At 42.7% G+C, this 24941-nt stretch overlaps 1 protein-coding gene across 1 annotated transcript; it reads left to right on the forward strand.

Annotated features, from left to right (window-relative positions):
* Window positions 1-1965: 1965 nt before the first annotated feature.
* LOC106138314 (transcription elongation factor SPT6) lies at window positions 1966-24596 on the forward strand. The gene is made up of 24 exons (XM_060947180.1): window positions 1966-2128; window positions 2243-2336; window positions 2539-2738; window positions 3604-3723; window positions 4231-4391; window positions 5805-5938; window positions 6153-6268; window positions 6661-6833; window positions 7233-7386; window positions 8065-8207; window positions 8759-8893; window positions 9476-9630; window positions 9987-10108; window positions 10655-10839; window positions 11145-11310; window positions 11538-11680; window positions 12151-12245; window positions 12647-12827; window positions 15497-15683; window positions 16480-17412; window positions 17738-17985; window positions 22006-22210; window positions 22329-22425; window positions 22615-24596. The coding sequence occupies exons 1-24, from the start codon at window positions 2090-2092 to the stop codon at window positions 23559-23561; spliced, it is 5133 nt and encodes a 1710-aa protein (XP_060803163.1). The 5' UTR covers window positions 1966-2089; the 3' UTR covers window positions 23562-24596.
* Window positions 24597-24941: the final 345 nt, after the last annotated feature.

The following is a 24941-nucleotide window of genomic DNA, read 5'->3' on the forward strand; positions in this document are numbered from 1 at the left end:
TAGGCACATTAGATTTAAATTCACGGTTAGATTAAAATATTAATTCATTAATTGGATTTTGAAAATTGCGTTCCTATAGGGGTAAGTTTGTATGAAATTTCGTCAATTTTAACGTTGGGCACATGAAATTTTAGAATTAAATTTTGGTTAGCATGAAATAATCATTAAAACATTGGATTTTGAACACTGCTTCTCAAGGGCGAAAAGTAAGGTTTGGAAGTTTGTATGAAACTTCGTTTTTTGATGGGTGTCGAAGTGCGAGAAGTCTTAAATATTGGTAAGTAAAACATACGTGTGTATCAGTTGCGGAAAGCAGGATGGCACTAAATAGGATGGGATGGGACAGGATAGGACTGGACGGGGCAGGACGGGACATAACATGTTGGGACGGGACGGAACAGAACGAGAAGAGACGGGACAAGACGGGAGAAGCCATATGAATTTAAATCAAATGTAAACTTAAAACAGTCCCGCACGACACGGGATTAAAAAATGGGTGAAATTTTATGACGTATACTTATAATCTAAAATAAATTTGCGCGGGCGAAGCCGCGGGCAAAAGCTAGTAATGGTATAAGTGTATCAGAAATGTGTAAGAGACTGGAAACTTTTTGCGTCGAACACAATGTTTTGACATTAAAACATCCATACTTACGCAGGAGTGCAAGATGTTTTAAAAATCCGGTCAAGTGCGAGTCGGAGTCGCGCACAAAGGGTTCCGTATCAATATTCTTTTTTTATATTCACGTTTCTACCTGTTTATTGTAATCGAACAAAAAATTGCAGGCGGACAGATTGACAGCAGAGGCTTTATAATAGGCTCTCATTTTTACCTCTTAGGTACGGAAATCTTAAAAATGTAAAAGATTTCGTGGTTATGGATAGTTCATTTAATAACAAAGTGCTGGATCCATGTGCTTATCGTGGTGGCGGCATCGACTCGGACCACTTCCTAGTGATATATCGAACCTTCAATCGTTGGTGGCGACACAGGGCTAGGGGGCATGCCAGCACTTAAGAAAAAGTGAAAGTAGAAATTATGCAAAATGAGAACGTTAGTAAGAAGTATGTTCATAGACTAAAGGATGAATTTGAACATTAACATGAGATAACATTGATGGAAAGAATTTAAAGACATAATTCAGAAAGTATCTAACTATAAAATTGTACGGTGTAAGTAAAAGAATAAGAGAAAAAAATAAAAAAAGTGGGTAGACTCGAGATGTGCAAAAAACTTGTGTGAATGAATAGGAAATAAAAAAGGAACAGGAATAGAAAAAGGAATGCGTAAATGGTTTGGCCATGTCGAGAGGATGAACGAAAGTAGGTTGACTAAGCAAATGTACAAAGGGAGTGTGATTGGGACTGGTGGAGTCGGCAGGCCTAAACATGGTTGCATGAAAAGAGTTATGAATGTAGATGAAGTGAAAGAACTATGCAAGGATCAAGACAAGTGGAAAGATGTAGTCCCTACCAAAAAGGTGATTTATAAGGAAAGAGGCGTGATTTATATATACATATACATATAATCACGGCTATATCCCTTGCGGGTTAGACAGAGCTTAAAAAGACTGATAGGCCACGTTCAGCTACTTGGCTAAATGATTGGATTGAGATTCAAATAGTGACAGGTTGCTAGCCCATCGCCTAAAAAAATAATCTCAAGTTTGCAAGCCTATCCCTTAATCGCCTTTTACGACATCCATGGGAAAGAGATGGAGTGGTCCTATTCTTTTTTGTATTGGTGCCGGGAACCACACGGCAACGGGTGATTTTATATATGTATATATTAAATACGTGATGTGATACTGTACCTCGTTTATCGAGAAGCCACTTTGTCGACATTTGGACAACACTATAATTCTATCAATTGAACGAATGATTCTACCATAGACAAAAGTACGATTTGAAATAGAATGAAGCGACATGCGTGTTATTTTGGTAATTCCTTCACTCCAACTTCACTCTCTAACTAATCCTTTCGTGTTTCATTTCGTTTCTTTGTGGTGTTTTGTATTTTTACAAATAAATTGTAATTGTACATTTTGTGTTACTTTATAAGGTTGTTTATTTTATAAGAGAAGAGAAAATGGCAGATTTTCTAGAGTCCGAGGCAGAGGAAAGCGACGTAAGTAGAGCATTTTACATATTCATATGAATGTCCAACAGTTGTGATTATTTACTTACGAATTATCATTTGGTAGGCATTTTACACTTACATTCATACAAATCACGATTTCAGGTTGATTCTGAGGAAGACGAGGGACCAACAGAACGTAAAAAGCCAAAGCGTAAAGCAGCGGTTCAAAGCGACGATGAGGATGAAGAGGAAGAAGGTATACCATACGAATTGTCCACGTATATGATTCAAACCACGTTAATGATGGCAATTACTTTGTAAACATCCTGGTATTGTTTAATTTGAATCTCATTTGAGCTTGACAGAACCTAAATCAACTCTTTCATAAATAACCTCAATTATACAATTTTGTTTTTTGACACACTTTCAGTGACAATAACTTATTAATCTAATTTCAGACGACGAAGAACGCCTCCGGGAGGAGTTAAAGGATTTGATAGATGATGCCCCAATAGAAGACTCTGGAAGCGATGGAGAGGACTCAGATGCTAGTGCAGGACCTAAAAAAAGAAAGAAAAGTGACGATGAATTAGATGATAGACTGGAAGATGAAGATTATGATCTCATAGAAGAAAATTTAGGTGTTAAAGTAGCAAGGGTAAGGTTGTGTTATTTGTTAATTATTCATACTTTTACCTACCATATACAGTTTTTAACAGAGCAATGAGAACATCTTGTAGGTCTTGTAGTCTTGTAGTAACCTTATTAGCAATTTAAATCTGCTTTAAACACTAAAAAAATAAATTACCCACTACACTTAAACTTCTTTGCAGTATAGTTGCCTTCTTTTCTCAGCAGTATATTGAATGCCTGGCATATTTGTTTAGCGTGAGCGATGATTTGGCTCGACTGCCACCAAAGGGAAGATCTTCCGCCAGGCTAGGTGCTTATGCCTGGAGAACCGCGGCTCCGACAATATTGTGTCGGAGGTTGTATTTATGCTCCAATTCATGAAATCTTTGTAATCACAATTAAGATTTCTTTGTCAATTTCTTCAATTGCATTCTTCGTCAATTTCTTCGCAATAATTGTCAAGGAAATATTTTTCTTTTTTATTTCCATCATATAGTATTTTAAATTTTATTATTTCTTTCCTCTTTGCTCTTTCCATCTCCCTAGTCTCCCTAGTGAAGAACGTAACTTTTTGCGATTATACTTCCTGCACTTGTTTACTTGAGGAACAACAAATCTTTCATAATCAGATTTTATTTTCTTAAGATTATAAAAAAGCAAAGATTATTTGCTGTTTATTCTTTTGTAAATCCTCTACAAAAATATTAATCAATGATCAGCTAGAAATTATGTAGTCTAAACATTCATAAATCTTTTATGGTTGTCGAAATTGCAAATTACTTTTTTAGGTAGCTTTCTAATCTAACTATCAAATATTTTTAGTAATATTGTTATAGTATCATTTAAATATGTAAAGCAATCCACATTTATTGTGATGATGTTTTGAACAGAACAAATTCAAGCGTCTCCGACGTCTGGAGGATGATGACAGTGACAATGAAGGTGCCGATGACCCCGAGTTGGAGAGAGAGGTCATTGCTGAAAAGTTGTTTGTTGGCGGATCAGATGATGTAAGTGTTTATTTATTCTCATTCACTTCATTTAACAAACTTTATTTCCAAATAACAAATCACAAATACTTATAATCTTCCAATAGAAATGCTGTACGATAGGTGATACCAGGGATAAGTAATTATTTTAAGATATTTGGAGAATCTGGACAAATTATACAGACGAAAAATTTTGTAACATTATTTATTTTTTTAATTAAATAAATTGTTCTTTTCCTAATACATACACTATATTATGCCCTGCGTAAAGCTACATACATATAGTCACGTCCCTTACAGGTTAGACAGAGCCAACAGTCTTGAGAAGATTGATAGGTCAAATAGTGACAGGTTGCTTGCCTACAATCTACAAGAGGAATCCAAAGTTTATATTACATATTGGTAAATGAACATACCTAGATTTTAAGCCAGATAGTTCCCTCTACACTTAAAAGACTGATTATCTTCTCCAAAAGGAAAGTCTTTTGGTGATCATTTACTGAAAAGACATTCTTGTTTTCATATTAGGAAGATGAAAATCGTTCAGAGCCTGCGCCAGCCAGGGGAGATGTGGAATATGATGATGAGAATGAAGACATGGAGTCGGATGCTGATGATTTCATTGTTGATGATGATGGGCGGCCCATAGCAGAGCGTAAGAAGAAACGAAAGCCTATATTCACAGATGCGTAAGTATTCAGTCAATAAGTGATACCTCATGCAATTTTGAAAATAAATCTATTCTATTCTACAATCTGTCACTTTTATGGATATGGTCCATAAAAGTGATAGATTGTAGAAGAGTATGTTTAAGTATGTCAGCTAGTAATAGGGAATGCAATCTCGTTCTCGCGAGATCTCGGCCTTTCTGAGCGAGATTAATATCGGAGGGAAAAAGGGCGAGATCTCGCGAGATTAACGAGATTGAAATCGAGTATAAAAGCATTTCGTGAATAATTGCCTAAGATCTGTGGTTCCAACTAGCTGGTTGGCTGGCTGGCTGGTTGGCTGGCTGGTTTGCTGGTTATCTGGCCAACAAAATAAGAAGCCGTTTAGCAGACGATTCTTAGGACATTTTGTGCTTCTTACGGAGCTACTTTCAAAATAATCCGTAATAATAGCTTGTGATTTGAACTGAACAAATATTTAATTTAATTGGTATATTTTGTTAATTAATCTATAATTTCTAATAGTCTGACTAATTGGTATATTTTGTTAATTAATCTATAATTTCTAATAGTCTGACTAATTGGTATATTTTGTTAATTAATCTATAATTTCTAATAGTCTTACTAATTGGTATATTTTGCTTATTAATCTGTAATGGATCTCAAGAGTACATATAATGTTATTTAATTGATAATAATATCTCAATTTAGTAGTCAGCTTCAACTCAACTTAGATGATAAGTTTCCTTTTGTTTTTACTTCTCGTTGTTTTGTTTATTATAAGAGAACTGTTTTGAACTAAAATATTTTTGTTTGTTATTAGAAGAGAAGACTGGTTGATTTTGTATTTGTTTTTGATAGATACGTACGTCAAAGTTTTTTTCTTAAAAGTTTATTAAAAGATTAAAATTTTCAGACAGATACATCAAACAATATTCGATGAAAAAATGAATTTTATCTTACAATACCTATTTCTTATTTATTTTTCTAATTGCTAAAATATAGTCATTCAATCATTATTTGATAAAAAAAAAACACAACTGGCAATCTCGCGAGATCTCCAAATTGACGAGATCTCGCAATATTGTTATTTATAATTTAGGGCGAGATTGGGGCTCCAGCGAGATCTCGCGAGATTTGCATTCCCTAGTTGGTAACTTAACTATACTTATAAATATATTATGTCTTTGGCCGATCGATATATTGGCCAGATCATGATGTAGCTGGACATTTCTTGAACCGCCAGGTCAGGGTCAGGTTTTCAAACTAAGCAACTCTGACCTTCACAGGGGAACCTAAACCCCTTATTAGGTTAACCTAACCTAAACCCCGTTTAGGTTCCACTGCACAGCACTTCACTACACACTTCCTCTCTGTATAATAATTCGTATTATTTTCAAGATTTTAGTTTAATTTTCATAACATGTTATACAGATCTCTACAAGAGGGTCAAGACATTTTTGGCGTAGACTTTGATTACGATGAATTTGAGAAGTACGGCGAGGAGGACTATGAGGATGAAGACGATGAAGATCTTGACGAGTACATTGAGGAAGAAGATGAAGAAGGTAAGTTTATAAGGATGTTGTTTTTATATACATACTTTTTTGAGTGTTGCTGGTTGGATAGATAAGTGCAATATGATAACTAAGGTATATGCAAGTTCAAATAATATCTATTCACTTTTGCCTTGTATTTTCTTGTCTGCTGTATTTAATATTGTTTTTTATGCAAGCAAGTGCAAGCAAAGCCTTAATTAACGTTGTTGGTCATTTGTTACAGGCGATAGAAGGCGAGCTAAGAAGGGTAAAGCAAAGAGGCCTAGCAAGAAGTCTATATTCGAAATTTATGAGCCAAGTGAGCTCAAGAGGAGCCACTTTACTGACTTGGACAATGAGGTATGTGTTCTTGCTTAAAAATTTTTCATTACACATTTGCTACTTGAACCTTGCGACGAGTAGCTCTACTACTTTATAGAAATTCCAAGTAATAATAATGATTAAAGTTAAACGAAAAGTTGATGACAAACTAAATTTTCTTTAGATATAGCTCAATCTCTGTGACAGTAGGATAAAACAATAACTATGAGTAGTTGCGAAATAGACAAACTATAAAATGTATACATTTGACATCTGCCACAGATATCTTAACTACATATATGTATCTAAACTTTACAGACATAACATGCGATAAAACTTGTCAGCAATGTTAGTCATTATTTCAACAAATAAAACATGTTCTCTTTTACATTAAATATACAAACAATGTCAACAAAAACTGTCTGGTTTAGATCCGTAAAACGGACGTGCCCGAGAGGATGCAAATCCGCGAAGTTCCCATCACGCCGGTGGAAGAGGGCAGCACTGAGCTGGCGGACGAGGCCGAGTGGATCTACAAGCAGGCGTTCCTCAAGCCACCGGTGTCCAAAGCTGACTCGCAGGAAGCCAGGGAGAGGTCCCGCAGGTAATTGTTTTAACAAAAATTTATTTATTCCTTGAATATGGTTATAATATACATAGGTCTTAATTATTACCAAATGCGTACTTGAGACTTCAAATGCCCTTCTTCCAATTAGTTCTGCGGCTTACTGAATAAAAAATATGTGTAAAAGAGAGAGAGAAGATAATGTTTATTCTTCTCAAATCATGTCTTGCAGAGTCATATCATGAAGACAGAGTTAACAGTCTTGAAAAGACTCAATGGCCATGTTCAGCTGTATGGCTTGATGATGAAATTAAGATACAAATAGTGACAGGTTACAGGCCCATCGTCTCCAGAAGCTATTATTATCCTTTCCCGTCGTGAATTGCTTTTTTTTGTATACAATTCGAAATTATTCGAAATGTTATTCAATTTACACAGAGGTTCGAGCACAATAACTAAGATTCGCCAAGCGTTGGACTTCATGAGGAACCAGACTTTGGAAGTCCCGTTCATAGCATTCTACCGCAAGGAGTACGTTCAGCCTGAGCTCAATATCAACGACTTGTGGAAGGTGTACAAGTATGATGCCAAGGTGAGTCAAGTTATTTCAAGGTGCTAATGCTGCTACTTTAGGAATAACCAGACATTTGTAAAAGTAAAACATCAAGCCATTGAAAGGTGGTATTTCTATAACATTTTCTGCACGTTTATAGCCTCCAGGAGTGCCTGCAGCCCCAGGTCTATGAATGTGAATGTGAGGTGGTGACTCTTGAGCCGATGATTTACATCATAGATAACACCTCACGCCTCTTTCCCGGAGGGCAAAGACTTCATCATTCCACATATATATGGTTAGCTCCAAGTTAGTTCAGAACTTCTGTTATAAGATACTAGCTCAACAAATATATATAGAAATATCTAAGTGCCGTGTTCCCGGCACCAATACAAAAAAGAATAGGACCACTCCATCTCTTTCCCGTGGATGTCGTAAAAGGCGACTAAGGGATAGGCTTACAAACTTGGGATTCTTTTCTAGGCGATGGGCTAGCAACCTGTCACTCTTTGAATTTCAATTCTATCATTAAGCCAAATAGCTGAATGTGGCCACTCACACTCAGTCTTTTCAAAACTGTTGGCTCTGTCTATCCCGCAAGGGATAAAGACGTGACCATATGAATATCTAAGACCCCAGCCAGGAAAAAGTTTGATTTTGATAATTTTAAGTTCCATGGTTATCAATTTCGATTCTTATAACTTGGCTTATTTACAGTGGTGTCAACTGAAACAGCGCAAAGAGAATCTGCTGAAACTACTGGAGAACATGAGGGATTACCAATTGGACAAGGTGATGCAAAACCCCGATGCGCCCATTCCAGAGAACATGAGACTGATCAGAGACGAGGATATTGAGAGGTATGTTTTGTACTATAAATAGTAATGAGATTTTTTTTAGAAAGGACTTTCTCCTTTACTTTTATTTTTTGTTGTGTAATGTTTTAAATTGGAAGGGTGAGAAGAACGTACCTATACAATAAACTACTTACCTCTCCGAGAGAGAGGCGTGGTTTTATGTTTGTAAGTAAAATAGCAACAACCTCTCAGTATCGTGTTTACTTACTCGAATTTACTTCGGGACTAGCTCAATCTCTGTGTTTTTTGTGTTTTTTGTCCGGTATTTATTTGTTGCAGAATATAATTATAGTTGTTATTTTGTATTGTTAGCGCCGTCTTCCATGACAGTTCAGTATCGTATTTGATAAAATCGTTCGAGTTTGACATTTGGAACAGAGATTGACTTCATAGCTAGCGAACCTTTTCGTTGAGTCAGTAGTTTGGTCAGGATGATTGACATGTCGAAGCAAGCGAACAAAGTTACTTTACATACGAGAACCGCCGGTGCCGGCCGAACTAGCTCTAGTTGAAAAACAAGCAATTAATACATGGTCAATTTCTATGGTTATCAGGTTGAAGAGTGTCCAAACACCGGAGGAACTCCGCGACGTTCACACTCACTTCCTGCTCTACTACTCCGGAGACCTTCCCGAGATGCAGAAAGTGCAGCGGGCCAAGGAGAAGAAGAAAGAGTTAGAGGAGAAGAAGTGAGTAGTTTTACAGTTTTAAACATCTCATTCCCCCTAAAAATAATATCTCATGACCTCCCTAGAGAGAGAGGAGCATGGGGCACGCCTTTTAAGTCAGAATTTTACTCGAAGCGGCTCCTGTGTGACCTTCATAACCTTTGGAACTTAACCATACTGGATCATGGTAAATGCTGCACTAAATGAATGTACCTATTCCCACTTTTTACGACATCCATGGGAAACGAATCCTATTTTAAACTGGTGGCAACTTTTCTATATATTTTTGCAGTGTAGTCCTTGGTACTCGTTACCGAAATTTTAGAATAGCATCATACAGTTGAACTGGGTCCCAGCAATAAGCTACATACAAAAGCTGTAAAATACATACCAAATCAAAAAACATCTCAGTCTGTTTAAATTTAAAGCAATATTTTTGAATCATCAAATACTTGGCGTCCGTTTAATTATATGTGACAGTACGTTCCATTTCACGGGAAACGTTATCTTATTCCTAACCCGGTTTGAGGTTATTGTTTTGCACTAAGTGAAATTCCATACTGCTAAATATGTATGTATCTGAATAATACATTGTTTCTCCAGGAAATTGGCTCGCGAGGAAGCGGAGAAGAACGGTGAAGATCCCGAGGAAGCCGCTGCGGAGGTGGAAGCTCGCGCCACCGAGGAAGAGGAGCCCACTGACGTCAAATACGCCGTGAGATCGGGCCGATACGAGCTGTGTAGGAAAGCGGGCATCGGTGAGTCGGATTCTTATTAATTTACTAGCTGTTGCCCGCGAATACGTTCACTGAAAATTCCAATGAAAAAACTTTCCCACTCCATTGCCAACTTAAAAGAGGTGGGGGTATTAATATTACATATTATTCACCAGATTTAAAGTTGGAGCTGGACAAATAGATATACCAAAACCGCATTTTAATCCGATCAATAGTTATTGCGTGATGCGATGACAGGTTATATGCCCTACATGTCAAATTTCAAATCTTTAGACCTCAGCAGTTTGGGCTGTCCATTGATATTTTAAGAAATATTCCGGAAATATACATATGTGTGCTTTCCATGCATTGTGACCAAGTTTATTCTTGTTCACCAGAACCTTTGGTGAAGAAGTTCGGTCTGACCCCCGAGCAGTTCGCGGAGAACGTCCGAGACAACTACCAGCGACACGAGGTGGAACAGCAGCCCGTGCCGCCCTTGGAGGCAGCCGCTGAATATGTAAGTAATTACAATATTTAAGATGATGATGATGGCAAGATACATTTTGTTTTTGTTTTTATTTTAAGTTTAATGTTCTTGTAATAAGGTTTTTTTTATTGAGTTTTCATTCGGTTTGATTCAGCAGTAGATTACGCTATTTCGCGCCGTCGAAAATTGCCGATGCGACTTTTGTGAAAAGTGGTACTGCACTACTTCAAGGTAACCTACTGCACGTAGGTTACCTTGAAAATCTGACTCCAGCATTGGCCACTTAAACTTACGATATTTATATAAAAAAGAAAGAATAATAAAGATAATGTTTTTATACAGGTCTATACATGAAACAGACTAATTTTGAGTGAGTGGCTTTGTCATCGTCAGCCCGAACCGCTACTGTATCTAGAGTTTTTTATATAGTCTAAAAAGTCTAAGAGAGAGTTTCTCTAAATTTCCGAGGAAACGGACATTATCGGTATCGGTTTTAATATTATAATTAACTTTTTGGCGCGGGCAGAACCGAGGCTGTTCATTTGTTCTATATTTGAATGATCGCTATTGCCCCAGATGAGCAAGACCGGTTCGTGCGAGGAGGTGGTGCGGCGCGCGGTGTACATGTGCGGCGTGCAGCTGGCGCACGAGCCGCAGCTGCGCGCGTCGCTGCGGGACGCGCTGCGCGAGCGCGCCACGCTGCGCGTGCGCCCCACGCCGCGCGGCCTCAAGGAGATCGACGAGAACCACCCCTGCTTCAGGTACACGCCAGTACAGCCCTCTCTGACTGCCCGCCCCGTCAACATGAGGCCCACACCCAGAGGCATGACACCATGTCTGCTTCACAGACACTTAAATAGCTCTCTCTCTCCCCACCTCCTTCACCATCTCTCCAATAAAAAAATAAAGTTTCGCAATTTTACTGTAATGTTGATTGTGTGCATTGTTACGGATATTTTTTTATAACGAAAAAAAAAAAACAGTTACAATCAATGAGATATTATCAAATGTGCCTTTTATACTGTTTCTTTTCTTAGAAATTTCTAAATATTTATTCAACTTTCAGTCTAAAATACTTGAAGAAGAAACCTGTCCGCGACCTGACCGGCGACCAGTATCTGAAACTGACTATGGCGGTAGAAGACAAACTGCTGGAAATGAGCATCAGCGAGAACATAGAGGGCAACACCGGCCCCAGCTACCTGGAGGAGCTCAAACAACTTTATCAGAAGGTAAGCCCACTTCACATCCCATCACCACTTATAAATAACTATATATGGGACAATACACAGATTGACTTACCATCAAGCTAAGTTCAAAACTTGTGTCATAAGATACTAACTCAACAATACTATATTTCATAATAAATACTTATGTAAATAACGTCCAAGACACAGGTTAATTAAAAATAATCTCAAGTTTGTAGCTGCATTAAATTAACTTTAACTTTGTTTAACAGGACGAGTTCGCGTCAACTGTTCAAGCCTGGAACGAGTTGAGGGCTGAAGCGGTGACCATAGCGCTCACCAAGTTTGTGATGCCCGAGCTGAGGAGGGAACTCAATGCTGTGCTGCTGCAGGAGTCTAAGGAATATGTACTCAAGTATGTGGTTTTTTTTCTTATTTATAGCCTTGAAACTGTTGACCACCTAACATATCTTTAATTCTTGGGAATGTAAATAATCATTGGGGCTCAAGTCAAGGCTGTAGGAAGGATATCTATCAACTCCACGTTTTGTATTTTACTTATTTAACTTTCAAAATTGGAATTGTGTTTTGAATAATATTACATTTCATACAACAAAGAGGTTTAAGTATAATTAATTCCTAAGTATTCTATTCCCGATTTTTACAGTGTGGCCCTCGTATTACTGTCAATAATTGAATCGAGACCTTGATGCTAAAATTAATAATATTTTTTGAATTAAAGGTGTATGATATAAATACTTTAATTTTGAAAATGCATCATGCAGACATTCCGGGAGACTGCAAAAATTCAATGTAATGCGAAGTGCGTAGAATGCGAAGTGGTAAACCGATGTGAAGATCGTATTTTTTCTTTTTTAAATCCAGATGCTGCCGGCGAAAACTGTACGACTGGCTGAAGGTGGCGCCTTACGAGTCACGTGTCTCCGACGACGATGACGAGGAATGGGACGCTTCGAATGGTACGTATTACTACATACTTACCTACATAAAATCACCCCTCTTTCACACACAGTCTTGGTTAATTAGATTTTATCTGTCGCAATCGTTCTGAATCTCATGTCATTTGCATCTTTTATTTATATAATAATTTGAGTGCGTTTGACCTCAGTCAGCCTCTGGTAAGCAAGATGAGGCCTGAGGTGATGCTCGCAAACTCAAATAAATCCCCAAGTTGTATGTGTACTCGGAAAGGGGATTCGGGGAGGGAATTCCAAATTACAGCGATTCGCATGATAAAAGATTTGGCTAATTGTAATGTGCGAAGAGTGAGGATATCGTACGAGTGGAATCCCTGCTCACTGCGCCAGCGCAACCTGTATTCCAGGTCTTAACAAAGTATTAAAATAAAACTAATTTTCAGGTCTCCGCGTGCTGTCCATCGCGTACGTGCCCGACCGCCAGCACTCCGCGTTCGCGTGCGTGATAGCGGGCGGCGGCGAAGTGGCCGACCACCTGCGGCTGCCCCACCTGCTGTGCCGCCGCAACGCCTGGGACGCCGCCGAGCGGCAGAACAAGCAGGCCGACCTCACCGCGCTCAGGAGGTAGCTCTCATGTGTATCTAGCTGATATCCTCACTCTACACTCGATACTGGCGAAGTGGCCGACCACCTGCGGCTGCCCCACCTGCTGTGCCGCCGCAACGCCTGGGACGCCGCCGAGCGGCAGAACAAGCAGGCCGACCTCACCGCGCTCAGGAGGTAGCTCTCATGTGTATCTAGCTGATATCCTCACTCTACACTCGATACTGGCGAAGTGGCCGACCACCTGCGGCTGCCCCACCTGCTGTGCCGCCGCAACGCCTGGGACGCCGCCGAGCGGCAGAACAAGCAGGCCGACCTCACCGCGCTCAGGAGGTAGCTCTCATGTGTATCTAGCTGATATCCTCACTCTACACTCGATACTGGCGAAGTGGCCGACCACCTGCGGCTGCCCCACCTGCTGTGCCGCCGCAACGCCTGGGACGCCGCCGAGCGGCAGAACAAGCAGGCCGACCTCACCGCGCTCAGGAGGTAGCTCTCATGTGTATCTAGCTGATATCCTCACTCTACACTCGATACTGGCGAAGTGGCCGACCACCTGCGGCTGCCCCACCTGCTGTGCCGCCGCAACGCCTGGGACGCCGCCGAGCGGCAGAACAAGCAGGCCGACCTCACCGCGCTCAGGAGGTAGCTCTCATGTGTATCTAGCTGATATCCTCACTCTACACTCGATACTGGCGAAGTGGCCGACCACCTGCGGCTGCCCCACCTGCTGTGCCGCCGCAACGCCTGGGACGCCGCCGAGCGGCAGAACAAGCAGGCCGACCTCACCGCGCTCAGGAGGTAGCTCTCATGTGTATCTAGCTGATATCCTCACTCTACACTCGATACTGGCGAAGTGGCCGACCACCTGCGGCTGCCCCACCTGCTGTGCCGCCGCAACGCCTGGGACGCCGCCGAGCGGCAGAACAAGCAGGCCGACCTCACCGCGCTCAGGAGGTAGCTCTCATGTGTATCTAGCTGATATCCTCACTCTACACTCGATACTGGCGAAGTGGCCGACCACCTGCGGCTGCCCCACCTGCTGTGCCGCCGCAACGCCTGGGACGCCGCCGAGCGGCAGAACAAGCAGGCCGACCTCACCGCGCTCAGGAGGTAGCTCTCATGTGTATCTAGCTGATATCCTCACTCTACACTCGATACTGGCGAAGTGGCCGACCACCTGCGGCTGCCCCACCTGCTGTGCCGCCGCAACGCCTGGGACGCCGCCGAGCGGCAGAACAAGCAGGCCGACCTCACCGCGCTCAGGAGGTAGCTCTCATGTGTATCTAGCTGATATCCTCACTCTACACTCGATACTGGCGAAGTGGCCGACCACCTGCGGCTGCCCCACCTGCTGTGCCGCCGCAACGCCTGGGACGCCGCCGAGCGGCAGAACAAGCAGGCCGACCTCACCGCGCTCAGGAGGTAGCTCTCATGTGTATCTAGCTGATATCCTCACTCTACACTCGATACTGGCGAAGTGGCCGACCACCTGCGGCTGCCCCACCTGCTGTGCCGCCGCAACGCCTGGGACGCCGCCGAGCGGCAGAACAAGCAGGCCGACCTCACCGCGCTCAGGAGGTAGCTCTCATGTGTATCTAGCTGATATCCTCACTCTACACTCGATACTGGCGAAGTGGCCGACCACCTGCGGCTGCCCCACCTGCTGTGCCGCCGCAACGCCTGGGACGCCGCCGAGCGGCAGAACAAGCAGGCCGACCTCACCGCGCTCAGGAGGTAGCTCTCATGTGTATCTAGCTGATATCCTCACTCTACACTCGATACTGGCGAAGTGGCCGACCACCTGCGGCTGCCCCACCTGCAGTGCCGCCGCAACGCCTGGGACGCCGCCGAGCGGCAGAACAAGCAGGCCGACCTCACCGCGCTCAGGAGGTAGCTCTCATGTGTATCTAGCTGATATCCTCACTCTACACTCGATACTGGCGAAGTGGCCGACCACCTGCGGCTGCCCCACCTGCTGTGCCGCCGCAACGCCTGGGACGCCGCCGAGCGGCAGAACAAGCAGGCCGACCTCACCGCGCTCAGGAGGTAGCTCTCATGTGTATCTAGCTGATATCCTCACTCTACACTCGATACTGGCGAAGTGGCCGACCACCTGCGGCTGCCCCACCTGCTGTGCCGCCGCAACGCCTGGGACGCCGCCGAGCGGCAGAACAAGCAGGCCGACCTCACCGCGCTCAGGAGGTAGCTCTCATGTGTATCTAGCTGATATCCTCACTCTACACTCGATACTGGCGAAGTGGCCGACCACCTGCGGCTGCCCCACCTGCTGTGCCGCCGCAACGCCTGGGACGCCGCCGAGCGGCAGAACAAGCAGGCCGACCTCACCGCGCTCAGGAGGTAGCTCTCATGTGTATCTAGCTGATATCCTCACTCTACACTCGATACTGGCGAAGTGGCCGACCACCTGCGGCTGCCCCACCTGCTGTGCCGCCGCAACGCCTGGGACGCCGCCGAGCGGCAGAACAAGCAGGCCGACCTCACCGCGCTCAGGAGGTAGCTCTCATGTGTATCTAGCTGATATCCCCACTCCGAATCTCTACTTATAGGCAATGAGCGGGCAAATATCTCTTAAATGATATATATTAGCAAAGTTTTTATATTTGTTAAGCTCTTATCTGTGAATGTAGAATGTATATTTTTAATTAAAATATTTTTTTTTTCTGCAGGTTTATACTCCGCAAGAAACCGCACGTGATCGTTATAGGCGGCGAGTCGCGCGAGGCTCTGAACGTTAAAGCGGACGTGTCGGAGTGTGTTCAACAACTGGTAGAAGACGAGCAGTTCCCGAGAATACCGATTGAGATCGCCGACAACCATATCAGTAAAATATATAGCAACAGCATCCGAGGCAGGGTGAGTTGATGTTTAATATCTAAGCCACTACGATTTTCGATAGTTCCCCTGGATTCCATTGAGATGCCATCGTCAGATTCTGATTTCGTAGTCATGGTTTGAATTCCACCATTCTTTGAAATATCTCATTTCCAACAAACAAAGAATCATCAAAACCGGTTCATAAACGGCTAAGTTTTGCGCGAACATGCATAAGCCTATGATTGATAATTGAGAAACGTCTTTTGAAGTCGAAAAGTGGACTTGTCGGAATGTGTACAAAAAATTGGTGGATGACGAGCAGTTCTATAGATTTCCAAGAGAGATCGCTGACAAACATCAATATTATATAGCAACATTAAGGTAGGGTGAGTTAAATTATCAACAATTTGGAATCGTAGGTCACAAATAAAAAGGCCTCAAAAGATGTTACGCCTGGGGAACTACGGTGCCGACCGTATTATGTCGGAGCTTGTATAATGCCAAACAATAGAAATTTTGCCTTCACGATTTAGGATTTTCGCTATTGGCTTGTGGCGTAGTGGTGGATTCAGTAATAAAATTGACTTGATGTTTCATTTTAAAATTGATTTGATGTCTCATTTTGAAAAGCCGGCTGATGATGACGACTTTGTGGATGTGGGCATTGTATTTAGTTAGAGTCATTGTGCAATAGCTGTAAAATATCCAAATTCATAAATCCTTTATTCTCATCACGACTATCGTTAGTAAATACCGTAAAAGTCCGATTGTTCCGCCATGTCTAGCGAATGTAATACTTTGGTTGCTAAATGTATGTTTTTACTTTTATTTACAGAATGACTTCAGAGAATACCCGGACATCCTCCGCCAGGCGATCTGCCAGGGCCGGTTACTACAGGACCCTCTTATGGAAATCTCACAACTCTGCGGCCCTGACGAAGAAATATTATGCTTCAGATACCACCCGCTCCAAGACCAGATAGCCAAAGAAGATCTCCTTGAAGGCATCGAGCTGGAATTCGTCAACAGAATCAACGAAGTCGGTGTAGACATGAACGAAGCTATACTAACAGGACGCGGAACAGAGTTACTGCAATTCGTCTGCGGCTTGGGACCTCGCAAAGCTCAAGCGCTGATAAAACTCTTCAAACAGACCAATCAGAAACTCGAGAACCGAACGCAGCTGGTGACTGTCTGCCATATGGGGCCGAAAGTCTTCATCAACTGCTCAGGGTTTATTAAGATCGACACGAGCAGCCTAGGAGATAGTACAGAAGCGTACATTGAAGTTCTAGACGGTTCCAGAGTCCACCCTGAGACATATGAATGGGCGAGGAAGATGGCCGTTGACGCGTTAGAGTATGAAGACGAAGACGCGAATCCGGCCGGCGCCGTCGAAGAGATCCTTGAAGCGCCAGAGAGATTAAAAGACTTAGATTTGGACGCTTTCGCTGAAGAATTAGAGCGACAAGGCTTCGGAAATAAATGTATAACGCTGTACGATATTAGAGCTGAATTGAACTCTAGGTATAAAGACCTAAGGGTGCCTTATCGCTCGCCTACTCATGAAGAGATGTTTGATATTCTAACCAAAGAATCGCCTGAGACGTTCTACGTTGGCAAGATGGTGCTGGCTACGGTGGTGGGGATCACACACAGGAAGCCGCAGAAGGAGATGCTGGACCAGGCCAATCCTGTGAGGAATGACGAGACCGGGCTGTGGGAGTGTCCTTTCTGTCATAAGAATGATTTCCCTGAGTTGTCAGAGGTGAGTTTAAATACTAGTTTTCCTTAAACTAGTCTCAATTAGGAAACAACACATTTTTTTAACGAATATTTTCTATAATGCTCGATAATAATACTGAAATTGCAGGCACATTTTGCACTTACATATAATTACTTCTTCATCTTTTAAGGTGTCTGTCTTTAATGAGAAAAACGCTATTTATTTAGGTTTTCCTAAGGCAGTGAAGAATACTTGTCTTATTTGACCCATGAATTTTGTACCCTAAAATAAAGTTAATATTATATAAAAAAAACCATAGCAGAACCACATTTGAGATCCCATGCTTTAACAATATATTCCTACACAGGTATGGAATCACTTCGACGCCGGCGCGTGCCCGGGGCAGGCGACCGGGGTTCGAATCCGGCTGGACAACGGCCTGTCCGGGTACATCCACATCAAGAACCTCTCCGACCGACACGTCGCGGACCCCACGGAGCGCGTGCGCATCGGCCAGACTGTTCACTGCAGGATACTGAAGATAGATGTGGAAAGATTCTCAGTAGATTGTTCGTCGAAATCCTCAGATTTGCTGGATAAAAATAAAGAGTGGAGGTAAGTTTATTTTTAGTTGACACTGTTTAAAAAAAGGCTGTACATCACGCGTAGGAATGCAGATACTGTCATTTAACATTTCATTATCTCTGTGTCGCAAGGTTGTCGGTTAATAGTAATCTTAACGTTAATCCCAACTGAAATGCGAAAGTAAATATGATTGTTACCTCTTCACGCGTTAACTACATCAACAATCTCTTTAAAAATTTGCGTATATATAATTAAGAGTCTGGCGAACATAGGGTACTTTCTTTCCACTTAAAACTATAGTGCCGTGTGATTCCCGGCACCAATACAAAAAGAATAGGACCACTCCATCTCTTTCCCATGGATGTCGTAAAAAGCGACTAAGGGATAGGCTTACAAACTCGGGATTCTTTTCTAGGCGATGGGCTAGCAACCTGTCACTATTGGAATCTCAATTCTATCATTAAGCCAAATAGCTCAATGTGGCCATTCAGTCTTTTCAAGACTGTTGGCTCTGTCTACCCCGCAAGGGATATAGACGTGACCATATACATACATACATACATAAAATCACGCCTCTTTCCCGGAGGGGTAGGCAGAGACTACCTCTTTCCACTTGCCACGATCTCTGCATACTTCTTTCGCTTCGTCCACATTCATAACTCTCTTCATACAAGCTCGGCGGTTTCGGGTACTTTTGACCTGACCCTTTACCAGGACGTCCTTAATTTGATCAAGATACGTTCGTCTAGGTCTTCCCACTCCGACCTTTCCCTCCACACTCTCCTTGTATATCTGCTTAGTCAACCTGCTTTCATTCATCCTCTCCACATGACCGAACCATCTTAACATACCCTTTTCTATTCCTGTAACTACATCTTCTTTCACATCACAACATTCCCTTATCACGCTGTTCCTTATCCTGTCACTCAATTTCACACCCATCATACTCCTTAACGCTCTCATTTCCACTGCATTTATTCTGCTTTCATGCTTCTTTTGCCATACCCAACTTTCACTCCCATACATTAATGTCGGGACCAACACGCCCCTGTGCACAGCCAGTCGAGCCTTTTTGGATAGTTTCTGACTGCTCATAAAGGCATGCAAAGCTCCATTCACCATGTTCCCCGCGTTCACTCTCCTTTCAATATCACTATCATACTTGCCATCTGATGTAAACTTTGATCCTAGATATACAAACTCTTTCACTTGCTCCACTTTTTCTCCTCCAATCAAAATATTACATGCTGTCATTTCTTTCTCCATTTCAAAAACCAGTGTTTTAGTTTTACTTACGTTCACTTTCATTCCTTTCTCTTTTAAAGCTTCATGCATACAGTTTACCATCTCCTGTAACTCCTCCGCTGATGACGCCAGTATAACCTGATCGTCGGCATAGAGCAGACATTTGACGAGTAACTCATTCATCCTTAATCCACTTTTAGACTCTTTCAAATCTGTCAAGCAGCTATCCATAAATAGGTTGAACAGCCACGGTGACGCAACACATCCTTGCCTAACGCCTTTCTCAATCTTAAACCACTCAGTGTGCGCTCCGTTTATCCTGACACAAGCACTCGAATCCTCATATAAGGATTTCAGTGCTCGTATTAAGAGACTGCTCACCCCATGCATAGAAAGTGCTGACCACAATTCATTCCTCTCAACTCTGTCATAGGCCTTTTCCAGATCTACGAATGTGCAATAGACTTTTTGACTCTTGGCCAAAAACTTTTCGGCTATGCACCGCAAGGAAAAGACCTGATCAGTACATCCCATTCCCTTTCGAAATCCCGCTTGAGCATCCCATATTTTGTCATCAGTTTCATTCCTGACTCTATTAATCAATACCTTAGCATACAATTTGCCGACGACGCTAAGCAGGCTTATACCACGATAATTTTTGCAGTCCAGCTGTGACCCTTTTCCTTTGTAAAGTGGCACGATAACAGCCTTACACCAATCTTTTGGTACTCGGCCGCTTCTCCAACACAAATTGAAAAGGCAGTACAACTGACTAGCTACTACGCCTTTTCCTGCTTTAAGCATCTCGACCGACACTCTATCACACCCAGCAGCCTTTCCCGCTTTCATACTCTTAAGTGCTTCCACAATTTCGAACATTTCAATTTCGCCTTCCATCTCATTCTCTTTTTCTTCGCTATAGCAGAAATCTTTCTTATTTCCTTCCTTTTTTTCAAATAAACTTTCAAAATAGTCCTTCCATATCTTTAGTACACATTCTTCTCCTTTCACAACGCTACCATCCTGGCATCTGATCCTAGTCAGCTCTCTGGTTATAGTATTTCCTCGGGCTGACCTTACGGATTTCCAGAATACTTTCAGATTTGACTGAAAGTCTTCTGATAGCCTTTTATCAAAATCCTCTTTATACTCTTCTTTCTTTCTAATCACAGCTTTCTTAACCAAATCTTTCATTTTCTTATATTCCTTACGTGCTTCATTCACATCTTCATCTATAACCTCTTGCATTCTTAAGTTAGCTTTTGCTGCTAACAAATCCAGCCATGCTTTCTTCTTTAATCGCACAAGTTCTTGCACATCTTTACTCATCCACGCATTTTTGTGATTTTTTCCTTACCTTCTTCTACTTACACCACACACTTCAACAGCTACTTTCACAATTCTTTCTTTAAATTCCTTCCATCCATCTTCAATATCGCTCATTTCCTCTAAATCTTCAAATTCATCCTTCAGTCTATTAATATACTTCTTACCTACATCCATATCTTGCAAATTTTCTACTTTTACTCTTTCCAAAGCGCTGGTTTGCTCCCTTACCCTGTGCCGCCAGCGATTGAAGATACCCCTTATCCGGGATATCACCAGTAAATGGTCCGAGTCAATGCCAGCACCGCGATATGCACGGGTATCCAGCACTTTGTTCTTCAATCTTTCATCTACAATCACAAAGTCTATCATACTTTTTAAAATACCTTCCACTCTTGTGTAGGTGTGGATCTCTTTATGTTGAAACATTGAGTTCGACACAAAAAGATCCCACTCTAGACAAATTTCTAATACACTTCTTCCATTATCATTCACCTTTTCGTCACCAAACGCACCAAGCACCTTCTCATATCCATCACGCTTTACACCCACCCATCCATTAAAATCACCTAACATAATAATCTTCTCATTTGGCTTGGTAACTTTCAATACTTCTCTTACACTATTCCAGAACTCCTCGTTTTCGCTTTTTGCTGATGTTGTACCCCTCGAACCCACATCCCAAGGTGCATAAACACCTAGAACGAAGATCCGAGTGATTCCAACTTTCAGCCTAATCCATAGAAGACGAGGGCTGACACACTCATACTCATTCACGCACTCAGCCATTCGTGCAGAAAGAATTAGACCGACCCCTTGACAGCCTCGGCTGGTACTGGAAATTCCAGACCAATACGCCGTGTAAGGGCCGTGCTGCGTCGCGTCGCATCCTTTCCGCTTCGTTTCATTCACGCACAACACATCCAAACGTCTTTCATCCATCATCTGGCATACTTCCTCAATCTTATCCTTCATTCCTCCTCTTACATTCATCGTCGCAAAGCGGCTTTCAGCAGACCGCATACCGCTCCCGCCGGGAACGAGACGTGATGGGGTGCGGACACCATCGCCGCCATTTAGGTGCTCTTTTAAAAAATTTGCATCCATGCGATTCCCACGAGACGCAAGGGAACAATTTTGTCCGCCCCAGCAGAGCCCCGCATGCCAGGGTAAGGCTAGCCATTACCTGGGGGTCGCCCAACCCCATGGCGGAAGTGGCACGCTCGAGACTAGGCTCGCCCCTAGCCATGCATCCATCGGCCGTGACCATATATATGTACGTGACCATATGTATGTATGTAAAACTATAGTTCCCGTGAGATTTGCGAAAAACCTGTATTCTTTTGTAGGTGGCGCTAAATTCATGCGTATAGGTAGCTTTATTGGTGGCGCCAAATTCGCACGGGCAAAGGTGCTATTAAAAGCTAATATGAAAAAAATTGTCTCTACACATGTATTAAAAGTCCTCTCTTTTCGCAGGCCACCAAAAGACCCGTACTACGACCAAGAATCCGAGGATAAGGACGTTCGGAAAGACGTCGAGGCCAAACAGACTAAGGAACGGATGCAATACGTGAAGCGGGTTATAGTTCATCCCGCCTTCCACAATATATCGTTTGCGGAGGCCGAGAAGTTGATGGAGAACATGGTGCAAGGAGAAGTTATTGTCCGGCCGAGCAGTAAGGTAAAAACATCTGATCTATATATCTATATATATATATAAAGATTTGCCAAAAATAAAGAATACCTCGCCATATTGAGGCTTAAAGATACCAGAAATATAATGTTCATTTTTGTTACAGGGTTCTGATCACCTGACCGTGACGTGGAAGGTGGCCGACGGAATCTGCCAACACATTGACGTTCGGGAAGAGGGGAAAGAGAATGCTTTCTCGTTAGGTAGGCTGTTTATGTATTTAAAAGAAACGCGGAGTTAACAGTCATGCACCAAAGTATAAGTTAGAATGAGAATCCATCAGAGTCAAATGTTCTCTGTGCTAGTTACAACATCCCCCACTTCACTAGAGCGGAGTCCGGGGTGCGTAGTGTTTTGTGAGTAAATATTTATATTTTGTTTTTCTTTCTCAGGTCGAAGTCTCTGGATACAGGGTTCGGAGTTCGAAGACTTGGATGAAATCATCGCTCGTCACGTGACCCCGATGGCGGGACACGCCCGGGACCTGATCGCATATAAATATTACAAACCTTTAGGCGGCATGCGAGACAAGGCGGAGGAGTGGCTCAAGGAGGAGAAGGCGAAGAACCCTAACAAAATTCACTACGTCATATCCGCAGCGAAAAACCACCCCGGCAGGTTCCTGCTATCGTACTTGCCTCGCAGTCGGTGCACCCACGAGTACGTCACAGTGATGCCGGACGGGTACAAATTCAGGCAGAGGATGTTCGACTCGCTCGGCGGGCTGCTCAAGTGGTTCAAGGAGCACTTCCGAGATCCGCCGCCCAGCGGCACGCCGGCGCAGAGGACGCCGGCCGCGCGCACGCCGCACGGGCTGTCGGCGCTGTACCACACGCCGGCCGCGCACACGCCCGCCTTCCACACGCCCGCGCACACGCCCGCGCCCAACTACGTCAACACGCCCTACACGCCGTCCGCGCAGACGCCCTACATGACGCCGTTCGCCAGCACGCCGCGCGCGCCCGACTTCCTGCCGCCGCGCCCCGCCGCGCGCGCCGCGCCCTACGCGGACCCCTCCGACTGGCAGAAGGCGGCCGAGGACTGGGTGCGGCACCGCTCCGTGCGCGACACGCCCTCCTCGGACATCTCCACCCCGCGGCACGCCGGCCGCACGCCCAGGGCCGACTCCAGGGCGACGCCGCGCCACGACTCGCGCTCGACGCCGCGCCACGAGCCGCGCTCCACGCCGCACCCCCCGCACCCCCCGCACACGCCGCGCACGCCGCACAGCTCGGGGCGGGCGTCCCGGGCGCACTCGGTGCGCTCCACCCCGCACACCAACACGTCCCCGCGGTCCATGTCCCTCGGAGACGCGACGCCGCTCTACGACGAGAACTGAACGTTTGAAAAACACGCGGTTAAAAAGTTCTCATAGCAATAAGTACTTCAAATCTAATTTGTATCTACCCGATATATTTGTTGTGCCTATACGTGACTATGCCAATTATGAATTATTTATTGAATTATATAAACAGCTTATGCTTTTTCGCAAATGAATTGTGAATCGATTGGCTGGATAATGCCATAAGTGAAGTTCCAATTGACATCAGAATAAAATTTTCGCTACTCTTTTGTTCTTCTACTTTAACATTTCTCATTCATTTTAAATTTGTATACATATCTATTAAGTGTGTTTCTTGTAAAAAAAATATTCGCTTCTGTGAAAATTATGAAATGTACATAAGGTACTTTATTTTATTATATCTACCATTGACGTAGGAAGATTTCTATATCCATGTACGCTATGAGTTTGCTCGCTATATTCGCTAGCGATAGCAATTTATTTGTAAGTACCTGTTATAAGAAATGCTAAAGATGAGTAACTTATAACTAATTTTAAACTTTCGCGTTGAATTGTACTATTTATAAATACTATAAATATTGAAACGCGCACGTAATGGACCTTTATTTTATCTTGGACTTTTCGAATTATGTTAAGGTGCATACGAATAGTATAATAACTTACGCATAATACATCTTTCGATCGTCATTGCCTGTTCGGAAACATATAAAATGCGCAAAAAAGCACATTCGCTGCTAGTATTAACTTTGTGATAAAGATTTAAAGATGCACAAATGTAGATTTTTAAACAGCATACATCCATCCCTCTGATGTATGGTTGGTGATTAATTAATATGTACTGAAGTATATATTAAAATATAAGTAGTATTTATAAATAGTATGAGTAACTTATGTTTTTAATTTTTGTTTCCTATATAAAATTTGCTAGTCGCTGGCGTATGTAAAAGACTTGATATTGAGGTCCCGGTTGTACCGAAACTGGCAACAAGCCTTAGGAATGGTTAGTGAGGTCGGTTTTATAGTTTGTTCACAACTGTTCTGTAATGAAAATAAATAATTATGATAAGCCGATGTTGTAGTTTCATTTTACGAAATATTTAATATGGTTTATTTACACATTGTTGTTTTGGTAGCAAGGGGATAAGGTTAATCACACCTTTCCTGTAATACATTTTACGCAAAAGATACATTCATATAAAAAAGTAAAAAAAATATATAATTCATTCTCGTTTTGTGATTCTGGGTCACGTCTGAAATGTTAATATGTGTTAGTTATCCGTTGTAGCTACGATACAACAAATTTAGGGTTTCAATGAAAGTGAATTTAAAAAAATAAGTGTTATGTTGAATCTCTTCGTCCTCCATTCAACTCTTTTTCTCTGTTATTGTTTTATATCCATACAAAAATATTATCTT

Source organism: Amyelois transitella, chromosome 13, assembly GCF_032362555.1.
Source record: "Amyelois transitella isolate CPQ chromosome 13, ilAmyTran1.1, whole genome shotgun sequence".
Taxonomy (NCBI): domain Eukaryota; kingdom Metazoa; phylum Arthropoda; class Insecta; order Lepidoptera; family Pyralidae; genus Amyelois; species Amyelois transitella.